At 32.3% G+C, this 14,539-nt stretch overlaps 1 protein-coding gene across 1 annotated transcript in view; it reads left to right on the top strand.

The window, feature by feature from the left end:
* Window positions 1-13,064, top strand: part of LOC111907865 (cardosin-F) — a 35,889-nt gene extending 22,825 nt beyond the window's left edge. The window contains exons 5-13 of the mRNA XM_052770390.1: window positions 8,773-8,941; window positions 11,150-11,189; window positions 11,277-11,341; window positions 11,629-11,742; window positions 11,829-11,896; window positions 12,064-12,217; window positions 12,376-12,492; window positions 12,581-12,669; window positions 12,776-13,064. Coding sequence (XP_052626350.1) covers window positions 8,773-8,941; window positions 11,150-11,189; window positions 11,277-11,341; window positions 11,629-11,742; window positions 11,829-11,896; window positions 12,064-12,217; window positions 12,376-12,492; window positions 12,581-12,669; window positions 12,776-12,860 — 901 coding nt within the window. The 3' untranslated portion in view covers window positions 12,861-13,064. The remainder of the gene's footprint in view (window positions 1-8,772; window positions 8,942-11,149; window positions 11,190-11,276; window positions 11,342-11,628; window positions 11,743-11,828; window positions 11,897-12,063; window positions 12,218-12,375; window positions 12,493-12,580; window positions 12,670-12,775) is intronic.
* The last annotated feature ends 1,475 nt before the right edge of the window (window positions 13,065-14,539 follow it).

Below are 14,539 nucleotides of genomic sequence, written 5' to 3'. Positions count from 1 at the left end.
TCAATTACAAATCAAAACAGTTATTAACAAAACCAAAATAGTAAATGCTAGCTTTATCACCTTATTTTTAGAAGCAAATAAAGAAATCCAATTTAAAAAACATTATAATAAACTCACATAGGCAAACCCCTATTTTTGTTGTGTTAATCATTAATTTTTTTCATATCTGCGTGAGAGAGGAGGAGGACTACTCTTCATTTTTTTGTTCAACCCATGTTACTCGGAATAAATCATACTCAAACCTGTATCAATTGAAACAATTGAAGGGGGCTTGCGATTTCCATTTCCTCTGGAATCGAGACACAAAAACTAGTATCGATTAGTTGAAATTCTAGTATCGATTAGCTCTTTATTTTAAAGCATTAACAAAAACTGAATCTATATAAACTAGTAGAGAGATTAACAACATCGGTGAAGAGAGCACTACCTTTAATTTAAACCATAGTTTTCCGGCAACACAATAGAGAAATTAACAGCACCGGTGAAGAGAGCACTAGCTTGTTGTCTAAGATGCAGTTCAACCGGTGAAATCAGATCAAGAAAGTGTTGGGTGGCGGTGACCTGTGAAACGAGATCAGGAACAAGGTTGAATAATGATACCGGTGGTTATTTTGTTGATGGATTCGGTTATCTGCGGTGGTGGTGTTTATCTTCTGCAGCGACTATGTTGAAGAGAAGAAAGAGGAACCGAATTCATAGAGGGAGGCGACTTTATTATGAAACCCTAGAGAGAGAGTGAGGGGGATAAAGATTCACGAATATGAAAGGAAAGAAGGTGAAAGGATGAGAAATTATAGGAAATAGGTAAAAATGCAATTCCAATTATGCCCTTCTGACCATTTAAAAGTTACACTTTAATGCCAATAGTTTTAGACTTTTTCAAAAATCACCCATTTAATAATAACCTTAGATTTAATTATTTAAATGGTCAAGATTTGTTTTCGCGTTTTCAACCTTTTAGGTGTTCTCATTTGATCCTACTCCTATATATATATATATATATATATATATATATATATATATATATATATATATATATATATATATATATATATATATATATATATACAGAGAGAGAGAGAGAGAGGAGGGTTCAATTGAGAAAAAAAGATTGAGAATGAGGGAATCATTCTCAGCCACACATTTGTTTTGCCGCAAAACACGTAGTCATATTGGCGGAAATTGATAACGGATGCACATGTGTTTTTCAACCAAACATTTTCCTTAAAGTATGATAATCATTACCTTAATATATACAAAAACACACACACATATATATATATATATATATATATATATATATATATATATATATATATATATATATATATATTCTTTTGATTTTTAGAAAGCTATTTTTATCAAAAAAATATTTTGAATATATCAAATTTCATAATTTTTTGTTCTCTATAAATAGACATCCATATCGATATATTTTTTAAGATAAAATAAAAAATTTATTTTTTTTAGAGTTCCAGGTGTCGTTATTCAGAAGTGAATAAAATTACAGTACATTCGTTATTCACTTATGAATAAAATGCATGTCTAACTTTTTTTACAGTTTTAGTATCATTCTTATATTATAACACGTAATAAAGTTTCATACCTAATATATATTTTTTTACATCATCTTCCGTAACATTGTATATTTATATATGAATAAAATGTATAGTAGTTATTGTCATATGTTATATTCGTATATGAATAAAATATTTATCAGATTTTGAAAATATTCATATGTTACAGTTCATTTGTTATTCGAATATGAATAAGTAGTATGTTAATAAAAGACGAAGTGTTTTGAAAATTTGAACTGCTTATTCATATATAAATAACAAATGAACCGGAAGAAAAATTGTGATAAATATGTTTTTCATATATAAATATAACTTGTGAGGAAGACTAATACATGTTTTATTCATATGTGAATATAACATGTGATGAGAGCGGATATAAATGTAAAGAGTTTATTATATGTTATATTCATATATGAATGACATTCAAATTGTAAAAAAATTAAATATACTTTTTATTCATAAGTGAATAACAAATGTACTATACTAAAAAATGTGATGCATTATTATTCACTTATGAATAAAATGAGCTGAAACTATAAAAAAAATAAAAATTTTATTTTATCTTAAAACTATATCAATATGGATGTCTATTTATAGAGAATAAAAAATTATAAATTCTTATATATTCAAAATCATTTTTTTATAAAAATAGCTCCTTAAAAATTAAAAAAACGAAAAATACTATATTTTTGTATATATATTAAGGTAATGATTAGCAAAGTTTAAGGAAACATGTTTTGTTGTAAACACATATGTAATCAATCACACTTGTTGGCAGTCAAATAGGTTGATAAATTGACACTAAATATAGTTGGTATGGTACTAATAGTCATATTTGTGTATCAAATATAGTTTGTAGGGTATATAATTACGCAAAAAGTTCTTCCTTGTTCGTCCTTAGTACCAATACCAAATATTTGTATGACTACACTAAAAAGATATAATGTAAGCCATAAAGAACGAGGAAGCCAATTAGAAGATCAATTGTTTGTGCATTCGATGACAACAAACAATAATTTCGATCAAGCTGCATAATATGACTAATGGATATTACATCCATTCTTCAACATACCAAGTTCATCTAATGAGATTAATGTACTCTACTTGAAGGTTTCTCGGTAAGGTAATTTTTCTATTCCCAATCAATGCAACCTATCGAGCCTATAAATATATGTTCGTCTTGGACATGGAGTAGTCTTGCTAGCTCAACTTCATCTAACATTTGAGGTAATCTTACTGACTAATCCATACTTGTTGGACATTGAACTGTTGAACCTATGTTATTTTGGTGTTATAGACCTGAATGGACATAATTATCCCCTTATTTGGTATTCCTTATCTTTCTGTGTCGCTACCACTTTATTCACTACCACTTCATATTCAGCGAGGGAACATCTCACTGAAACAATTTTAGCAAGAAATGATTTTCTGACATATGCATATAACGTATGTGTATATGTACACACGTCATATCCATATGAAAACAAAATCGTTTTCTTTTTCCAATTTCTTTTTCTGAATATCTAAGTCGTTGTATTAGGAGTATTTTTGTGTGGATTTTTCAAAAAATATTGTGTAGAAAAAAAAAAGTTCTCATATAAAATAGGTTTCCTTAGGTTCTCTCTCTCTCTCTCTCACTCTCTCTCTCTCTCTCTCTCTCTATATATATATATATATATATATATATATATATATATATATTAAACTCCCAAAATCACGATTTTTTTTTCAGTTTTAAATCAAGAGGAATCATTGTTTTCATGCACGATCACGTCTTTACTTTCCCACAGTCATTTGAAGTACCTGAAACATAAAACTGAAATTGTAAGCCAAAGATTAGTGAGTTCCCCCAATGTACCACACACAACCATACAGATAATAACATGTATACAGGAGCCTTCAGCCTGAATGGAGTGCTGCAATGGCCCTACAGCCTATCTGGACCACTCTCGGAGCCTTCAACATGAATGGTTCGTGCACCATACCTATAGTCTATCTTGACTGCTCTCCAGGCCTTTGGCCTGACTGGACTGCCTCGTAGGCCTTCAGTCTATACAAACCGACCTAGGTATCTTGGCCTTTAGCATTAAGCAGGAATGCCTCAACCCAACAAAGCACAAAATGTCGGCATATACAATAACATTTAATAACCGCAACACAGATAACCATACAGATCTACCAGTCTAACGCATACTCACTGAACATAGGTAATCATCCAGATATACCAATCTGGCATATACTCAGCATAAGATAATCCAGTGCGTCAATATTGGTGCCTTCGACCCATAAGTGCAGTGAGGATTATTCACCTCTCAGTATGAACAAATAGTTGAATAGGACACTTCTCCGAATATTAGCTCTACTATTCACCTATACATCAAATAGTGACCAATCCCAATTACCAATCAAAATATCGAAAATACCCTTAGGTCAAATCTTGGTTAAAGTCAAAAGTCAATGAAGTCAACCGAGTCGACTTAGTTGAGTACACCCATCGTACTGAGCTTGTATGCCTGGTGTACTAAGGTCCTGACCAAAAAACAGGGCGTTGACTATGTTCACGAAGCGTACCTTCTGGTATGCCCATCGTATGTGTCTACCACCCTATATTTCTAATAAGTGCTTAATACCTTAAGCTCATTCATCCAAAATCCAGCTATAGCCCTCAAATGATGTCTTTAATTATAAAGTTTCAAACTTTATGATCTTGCATGACTATTAAGTGCTTAATAGCAAAACCCTAACTTAATACAAGGTCTAAACCACTAAAGGGCATGCATGGAGGGATAAGAACAAGCAAGACTCCATTTTGATTAGTCTAGACCTCCCAAAACGTCTAGAAGGACAACTCACTTGGTCTAGAGTTGCTAATACTAAAATGGACAAAAATATCGGACCAAAATGAACACAAAATCCATGTATAACAAGATCTAAGCAAAAATTCATCAACATAATAGCTTTTTACCTCCAAGTTGTGCCAAATGATGATATATTTCTGGATCTAAGGTTCTCCACTCTTCTAAGATGGTTTCCTCTTCCTTCTTCCTCTTTCAATATCACCAAAATACACACTCAAGGCTCAAAGATTCTCTAAAAATGGATTAGGATTTGTAAGGGTCAAATATGAGGTCGAAGGATGATGAAAGAAGGGAGACTTGAGAGTTAAGGATGAATAAATAGTGTACAAACCCTAAATATTAGGGTTTTAGGTCCAAGCCAAGTACGCCCAGCATACACAAGAAAATCCCAAAAATTACAAAAATGTCATGCGGGACCAAATGTGCAAACAATACTCTTACCAAGGGTCAAAATGTAAAATACCTGGAAATCGAGTTGTTACAATTCACCCCCACTTGAATTAGACTTCGTCCTCGCTACTGTGAACAACTGAAGGTAATTCTCCTGCATCTCTGCTTCGGGTTCCAAAGTCCTTTCAAAACCCTTCTGATGTTGCCACTCGACCTTGACCAAAGATACCACCTTCTTGCGTAAGGCCTTCGTCTTCTTATCCAAAATCGATACTGGTCTCTCAACATAATTCAGGTGATCATCAGCCTGGATATCATCCAAATGAGAAACTGATGAATCATCAGTCACACACTTCCGATGCTGGGAAACATGGAAGGTGTTGTGGATCTGACTAAGCTCCTCGGGCAAATCCAACCGGTAAGCTACCCTATCAACCCTGGAAATCACTCGAAATGGCCTAAAAAAAGAGGGCCACGATTTTCCTCTCTTCCTGAAGCGTATTACACCCTTCCAGGATGATACCTTCAGTAGAACCATACTGTCAACATGGGACTCCAACTCCGATCGGCATCTGTCGACATAACTCTTCTACCGACTTTGAGCTGTCTGCAACCTCTGTCTGATCTGTCGAATAAGATCTCTCTTCTGAAGGACTACTTCGGTCCTTCCCATAACCATGCGACTGACCTCTCCCCAATATATTGGGGTATGACACCTCCTCCCATAGAGAAGCTCGAATGGCGGTGCACCGATATTGGAGTGATAGTTGTTGTATGAAAACTCAGCTATCGGAAGTTAGGAGTCCCAACTCCCACCTAAATCAATCACATAGGCTCACAACATGTCCTCACATGTGTGAATGGTGCACTTACTCTAACTGTCAGTATGTGGATGATAAGTAGTGCTAAAGTGTAGTATCGTACCCAGTTCAGTGTGGAATCTCTGCCAAACTGTGAAGTGAACTAAACATCTCGATCTGATATATTAGAAATTGGAACACCATGCCATGCGAAAATCTCATGCATATAAACATCAGCTAATTTCTCAGCCGACGAGCTCTTACAGATAGCTAAGAAGATGGTATTTTTGGTCAAACGGTCCACTATCACCGAAATCGCATCAAACCCCTTAGCTATTCGAGGTAACTTTGTATTGAATCCATGGCGATATGTTCCTATTTCGATATGGGAGCCTCCAAGGTTTGAAGCTTTCCATGTGGCCTCTGGTGCTCGGCCTTGACCATCCGAAAGGTCAAGCACCGCTCAACATACCAGGCTATGTCCCTTTTCATACACGACCACTAGTAGCTAAGTCACAAATCCCGATACATATTGGTGGCTCTAAGGTGAATCGAACATCTGGAGTTGTGTGCCCCCTCCTGCACAGTCTGTCTCATCCCACCAAAAATCCGATACCCAAACCCGACCACACCGGGTCAACAATCCATGACTATCGGTGGAAATCCTGTCAGTCTCTCCTCTGATCCTATCCCGTTTCCAATGCTCCTTCTTGACCCTCTCGGCCTGCGCATTCTTAATCAAATCTAGAAGTGGAAAAGCATTAGAAATCCATATATATAAAATTCCAACAAAGGAACTGGCCGACTTGCCGCTCAAAGCATCAGTGACCACATTTGCTTTTCGCGGGTGATACAGAATCTTGCAGTCATAATCCTTGACCACATCAAGCCACCTACACTGTCTCATTTTCAAATTCGGTTGATTAATGAGATATCTCAAACTCTTATGATCTGTGTAGACAGAACACTGGACCCCATACAAATAATGCCGCCAAATCTTAAGAGCAAACACCACTACTCCAAACTCCAAATCATGAGGCGAATAACTGACCTCATGTGGCTTTAAAAGCCAAGAAGCATAATTAATAACCCTCCCTCACTGCATAAGAAGTACCCCCAGGGCGGTGATGGATGCATCATAAAATACCACAAAATCCTCAACACCCTCAGGGAAGGTCAAAGTTGAGGCCTCACATAACTTTTGCCTCAAAGTCTCGAATGTAGCCTACTGCTCAGGGCCCCAGAGGAAATCCATCCCCTTCCTTGTCAGACGAGTGAGGGGTACAACAATCTTGGAGAAATTCTAAATAAATCTCCAATAATACGAGGCTAATCCCAAAAAACATCTGATCTCTGAGGGAGACTTCGATCTTGGTCGGGTCGATGAAAATCCTGTTCTGGTTAATGAGGTGTCCTAATAACTGGACCTTCCATAACCAACACTCACACTTCGAGAACTTGGCAAATAGTCGTTCCCGCTTTAAAACACCAGAAGCTCTCGAAGGTGCTCCTCATTCTGCTCACTTGTCTTGGAATAGACCAGAATATCATCAATGAAAATAGTGACTGAACGATCGAGCATCGGCCTGCACACTCGATTTATCAAATCCATAAATGTTGTCAGCGCATTGGTGAGCCCAAACAACATCACCACGAACTCGTAATGGCCATAACGAGTCCGAGACGTGGTCTTATCCACATCCTCCTCTCTAACCCTCATATGATGATACCCTAACCTCAAATCAATCTTGGAAAACCAATATGCACGATGCAGCAGATCAAAGAGGTCATCAATCCGCGAAAATTGATAACGATTCTTCATCGTCAAATTGTTCAACTCCCGATAATCAATACACATGCGATGAGACCCATCCTTATTATTCCCGACAACGAACTACTTGTTCTACTAAACTGCTTGCCCAACAGCTCCTAAAGCTGAGAGGACAACTCTCGCATCTCTGGTAGTGCCAAAAGTTACGACACCTTAGCAATCGGGGCCACACCGAGGACCAAATCGATCCTGAACTCCACCTGCCTTTTAGGAGGCACACAGGGTAATTCCTCCGGAAATACATTAGGTAACACCCTAACTATAGGCACATCCGAAAGTGAAGCCTCCTTCCCGACCCGAGTGTCAACCACATATGCGAGATAACCCATACACCCATGTTGTAGATACTGACGAGCCCTAACAGTGGAACAAAAGGATGATCCAATCCTAGTACCCTCTCCACAAATAACCAGTTCTCCCCCACTTAGGGTTCGAACTACCATCCGCTACCTCCTGCAATCAATCAATGCACCACACTTACTTAGTCAGTCCATCCCTACAATCACGCATACATCCCCCCATGGGAATAAGGATTAGGTCAATAGGACAAGGCACCCTGAAAATCACCAAGAGACAACCCCGATAAATGTCCGATGCAGAAAACCTATATAATTCATTGGCGATAGAAACCCGCAACGGACACTCCAACTCTCCAAGAGTCATATCAAAACTCCTATTTCACTATAAAAGCAAGCATATTCAAGTTAAGGTCCATTTGTCTCGTTTTTTTCACTATAAGAGCAAAAATATTCATGTTAAGGTCCATTTTATTCGAAAGACAGTGTCAAATGGTTCTATTGAAGTTGCATCCCTCTACACCAAAGATCAAATTGTAGACTAGTTCACTGAACCCTTTCAAGTCAGAAGTTTCAATCGCCTACAAGAAAGATTGGGATTTATGGATGTCCAACTTAAGGTGGTATATGGAAGTAATAAAATAGACCTTTGTATTACCGCTTATAGTAAGTTATTGTTAAGAACCAATAAATGTCCAACTTAAGGTGGTATATTTAAGTAATAAAATAGACCTTTGTATTACCGCTTATAGTAAGTTATTGTTAAGAACCAGTAGCTAGTTTTGTTCTAATGATGTTTCACAAGGGTTACAACAATTTAACTTGTATATATACGTATGCAAAATCCATGTTAATACAAAATGATAAGGTATTTATGTCAATCCGATCTATATATATATATATATATATATATATATATATATATATATATATATATATATATATATATAAGATGGAAGGGGATTATATGGGCATGGTTAGATGCCTAATCTAATACTATTTATAATATGTGGTTTATAGGGACAACATGGTCGATCAACACCTAGTTAAGGAAAATCTATTCTCATTTTGGTTGAACCAACAATCCGAGGAAGGTGAAGGGGGTGAAATCGTTTTTGGTGGTGTTGATCCGAAGCACTATAAGGGTACACATACATACGTTCCAGTGACACAAAAGGGTTATTGGCAGGTTTGTCCATAAGTATTCAAATATATATATATATATATATATATATATATATATATATATATATATATATATATATATATATATATATATATATATATAAGAGGAGATCCATTGAGATCACCAACTTTTTTAAGATGTTAGGATCATTTTTTTTCAATACTTGTTTTTAAATATAAAATAACTAAAACAATCTAATTTCATCATTTTTAACTTCTTACCATATCAATATTTGTTGAATGTAATGTAAAATATACACCATATATGCACACTATTCGAATAAATATTTTTTTTAAATTAACAAATCATCTTCTATAACAAAATTTGAACATACAAAGACATTTTGCATATGCACACTTATGAAACCAAAAACTATTTTTACGATGTTTCTCATAAATTAGTTAGAAATATATATATATATATATATATATATATATATATATATATATATATATATATATATATATATATATATATATATATAAAGAATATTTTTGTTGATGTTATTACTGTTGTTGTTATATATATAAATAGAATTATGCATATGTACATGTGTACATTTATGAATTTGTTCTCGATATTTAACCAAAAAAACATTTTGATATGCTTAGATGCTCCTGTAGAAGCTGATTCGGTTAAAAGATATATTTTTTGCATAAAACATAAAATATACTAGACGAATTCTCGCGCGTTGCGCATCGAAGATTAAAAATATATTGTTAAAATATTGAAAAATATATGTTTAAAATGGTTATGTTATTGACATTAAATTTGAGATAATATTTATACACTAATATATATATATATATATATATATATATATATATATATATATATATATGTATATATATATATATATATATATATATATATATATATATATTATTTTGAATAATAACATTCATTGACATCAACCTACATTCCTCATTAATAGAATTAAATATAATTATCTATTTAGTATTATTTTTAACAATTATTATTATTGATTAATTATATTTTTACTTATACGATCATTTTATAATTTCAATAATGATGTTCATTTACAATACAATTTATTTATAGCTAAATGTAATTTATAATTTTATGTTATTATCATTTAAAATTGTTATTCATTAGTTTTAAACCACTTATTATTAATAATAAGTTAAAGAAGACTTTTAAGAAACAGTTGATATTATTATTAAATTGTGAAACATACACTAAATAATAAAGTGATAAGATAAACAATTTGCATTTCAAAAGAGACTTGCATGGATAATATGACATATCCATGTAATTTGATTTTATTCTTTATAATTATTGCTTATTATTTTTAAAACCACTTGTTATTATTAATAAGTGAAAGAAACTTTTAAAAAACACTTATTGTTATAATTAAAATGTTAAACATATACTAAAATATAAAGTGATAAAATAGACAATTTGTATTTAAAAAAAAAAGGCTTACATGGATAATACGACATATTCATGATTTTTAATTAATTATTGTTTTGAAGCAACATAAACATACAAACATGTATACAATAGTTAATTAAATATGATATATATTATCTTCCATAACATATGATCAATAACATGAATCTAATCTAATTTACATTAAAATTTCAACCACAACATATAATGATATTCTTAAAAAAATACTTAAATCAAGAAAATACAAAAAAAAAATTAGTATATAACAAACTTACAAATTAAAATTTTCAACATAATAACATGGTTCGAAAAATTGTTCAAAGCCCTCAAACCAACACAAAAAAACTTTAAACTTGTTTTTCTTTGTGAAGTATGTATGTGATTTGTATTTGTGTGTCTACTCAAAAAGATTGACCTTTTTTATAGTAGAGTACCCTTTAATTGTTTATTAAATATGTTGATCATTATTAATAGACTTTTGAGTGGTATTTATTAAAATAGGAGGTTTCAAATGCATGAGGTTTTTGCAAATTTTGATGGGAGTTTCAAATGCATGAGGTTCTAGGAAAAATGTTAACTTTATAAGTATGTATGATACCATTTCCGTAATACTTGAAAAAGCGTTTTTGTTTTTAGAAATTAATGAATCATATTCTACAGGATATATGTATATGTTCATATGCACATGTGCACATGTATACAGAATATTTTTTTGAATGATATTTCATATGTTTACAACGAGATCATAATGTTGTTGATGTTGTATATATATAATGTTTTGCACTTTTTTTTTTGTAGTTTGAAATGGGTGATGTCCTTATTGGTGGGAAACCTACTGGTATGCAATTGAGGAAGATTATTATTATATTTATGTTGGATGTTGGATCTAGCTTGGATTGGCCATGATGTCTTTTGTTTGTTTCAGGCTTTTGTAAGGATGGATGTTCCGCAATTGTAGATTCAGGAACTTCAATGATAGCAGGTCCAATGGTATGTATCATTCTGCTTCTTGATATCTAGTGGTGTTGATAAGCGCCTCTTTTCCTATTATTTTTTTTATTGCAGTGTTTTTCATAAGCTTATAATTTTGTATTTTAAGTGCTTGTAAGTTTTTTTTGTCTTCTAAAATGCTTTAATCTACTCTAAACTACCGTCAACCTTTTGGTTAAATGGCAGTATTCCAATTCCTGATACCTAAAGAAGTAAAGCCCTTTTAATTTCAAATTCTTGTAATTAAGTAGGTTTGATCTTCGTATTTTGTGGTTTGTGGCTTTCAGAATGCCATCACAGAGATAAATCTTGCCATCGGGGCTATGGGAATTATTAATGACCAATGTCAGAAAGCTATTGGGAATGTGGGAAACCTAGTCTTTGATATGTTTTCCGCAATGGTAATAATATAAACACTTCGTTTTTTCTAACGTTGGAACTTAAATACATGTTCTGGGTTCCTATATCATTTTCTTTTATTTAACAGTTTAAAGAACCTGGGAAGTTATGCTCCCGTATCACAATCTGTGTTCCTGGTGATAAAGCTACTGACGGGTTAGTGTATATTGACTATATTCTAATAGCGAACTTTCCTCTTTCCTTACTTTTTTGTAAGCATTTATCTACAAAGATGGAATCATTAATTTCTTTTGTGTGGTGACAATTTGATCCTTTTGCACCGATTTAATATCTTATCGTGGTAAAATCTGAATGATGCACAGTAGTGACATTAGGAGTGTGGTGGATATGAGTGATGGTTTAACTGGACCTCCACAAGTCCCAATATGTAAAGCATGTGAGATTGTAGTAGACTTCTGGCATAAAGTGCTCACAAACAACCTGTCACGAGGTGCCGTCTTAAAATTAGGCACCCAAGTGAGTTCTCTTAAACTATTTGTTTATTTATTTATTATTTTTGATTTTGACATACGATTTTATTATATAATTATCTCATATAATTTCATTAAAACATAAAAGTGATACATAGATAGTAGATTGGTGTTTAATTTTGTATGACTCCTCCTCCATTGCAGCTATGTGCTGTGACGGGTTTAGCGGGAGAGTCAACTGTAGACTGTGCAAGACTTCCTTTTATGCCTACTATTTCATTTACCATTGGGGGCAAAGAATTTGAACTTTCTCCTAATGAGGTATTGTTTTATGTCATTTTTGAACTATTAGTCAAGCATTTTAAATGTATATAATTATATAATATAATTTTTTGTAATTGTTTTGTAGTACATAACTAAGATTGGCGAGGGTGCTAGTGCTCAGTGCGTAAGTACCTTCGTTCCTCTGGATAATCCTCCTGACGTTGGCCCACTTTGGTACGTGTTATCTCGTAATAAAGATCATCGGACTAGAGTTCTTTAATTCTGATAATAGATATTCAAACTCGAGTTTGACTGTCTTTTCTTGATTCATGTGACGCAGGATACTGGGTGATGCATTTATGCGTCGTTACCACACTATATTTGACCATGGTAATCTCAGAATTGGATTTGCAGAAGCCGCATAAATAAGAGATATTAACCAAAGGTGCTATTACATCTGGTTAACGTATTTTCTTTGCTTGTATCTAGTAATATAAAGTGTTACATTTAATACTAGTAACATGATGCCTCATGTGCTTGCAAAAGATTTATTAATATATACTGTTCTTCATATTGTTGGAAAATGTAATGTTTAATATTTTAAATAGAGCCTATAAACGTACTTGTCTTGCTTTGTGTAAAGCCCTCATTTGGCATCATGGTTTATAATACATATATCAAATCTTGTACTTATCGAATGGTTCCACTTTTTGACAATACAAAAAATAAGGTTTGGTCCAATATATACCTACGTTCTTTGTTGTAAAACAACTTGATGGAGTACAAGAAAATGAATCTAGCTAAAAGGCAACACCGGTCGTAAATTGTAGTATTAAGTCTTGAAAGTTTATAGCATGCCAAATGCGACACTTCAGCAAGTGCAACCTTAGGTCTCCGCGATCCTTCCCTTTGGTTTAAATTAAGCACCACATTTAAATTATACAACACTTTTGAAATTGATAATTTATTCGGTTACTTTTTACTTCTTTAGTGTTGAATTGGGACCAACTACCAAGACAAATAAAAAAATTGAAAATGGCATGTGTTTTCTTTGTTGAAATAATAGCAAATGGTTTGCTTAGGTATTTTCTAAGAATCACTTCCCTCCATACAACATTTAAAATTCAACTTTTCACATTAATTGCAACATGGTTTTCATTTAATCTCAAAATAAAACAATACTTTACCTATAGATGCAACACTTTTTCTTTTGTTCCTTAACATATAAGTGGAACACTTTTTATGGTTTCTTATAAAACTTTGCAAGTATTAGAAATTGATTTTTAGCACCCGGAAATTCCATTCCTTCAAAATAGATACAATAAATTAGTTATATGCATTTATGTAAGATATTTTACTTGCATATATACCTACACAAATTCAAATACCAAAAGTAATTTACATGTTTTTTCATATGAAAAAAATGGTTCATCCTTTTCAAAGGAATCACATATGTGTACTTAAAAGCTCAATTATATATATATATATATATATATATATATATATATATATATATATATATATATATATATATATATATATATATATATATTATAATAATAAATAAATATGTTTATTCTCTTCTTTAAAGTATCATTATATTAGAAGTCTTCATTAATATTATATGTCTCATATAATGTCACTTGTCAACATATTAATTATCCATTTCAAATTTTAAATTTTCCCACCCTAATTACATTAAATTTTAATTTCAAAATTTAAAAATTTTCACTTTAATTGTATTAAATTAATAACATTAGATTAACAAATAAAATAAAACTAATACAAATTATAATGTGGTATAACTTCATGTATTTATTTAAATCAACGATTATAATTTTATATAACTAAAAAAATATCTCTTAAATGATAATTTATTAAAATAATTGATTAATAATTTTAATTTTTTAATATGAAAGTTTAATTAATTTTATAACTGTGATTCTCACGGTTATATATATATATATATATATATATATATATATATATATATATATATATATATATATATATATAATGAAAACGATTTTGGTTATGTTGCGACTTTCGTAATCATGCATCGACCCAGATCTGGTTATCCAAAATGTGTTCTATCTGAGTTGGT

Source organism: Lactuca sativa, chromosome 4 (assembly GCF_002870075.4).
Source record: "Lactuca sativa cultivar Salinas chromosome 4, Lsat_Salinas_v11, whole genome shotgun sequence".
NCBI classification, from domain to species: domain Eukaryota; kingdom Viridiplantae; phylum Streptophyta; class Magnoliopsida; order Asterales; family Asteraceae; genus Lactuca; species Lactuca sativa.
The sequence above is the reverse complement of the archived record's forward strand: the minus strand, read 5'-3'. Positions and strand labels throughout refer to the sequence as shown.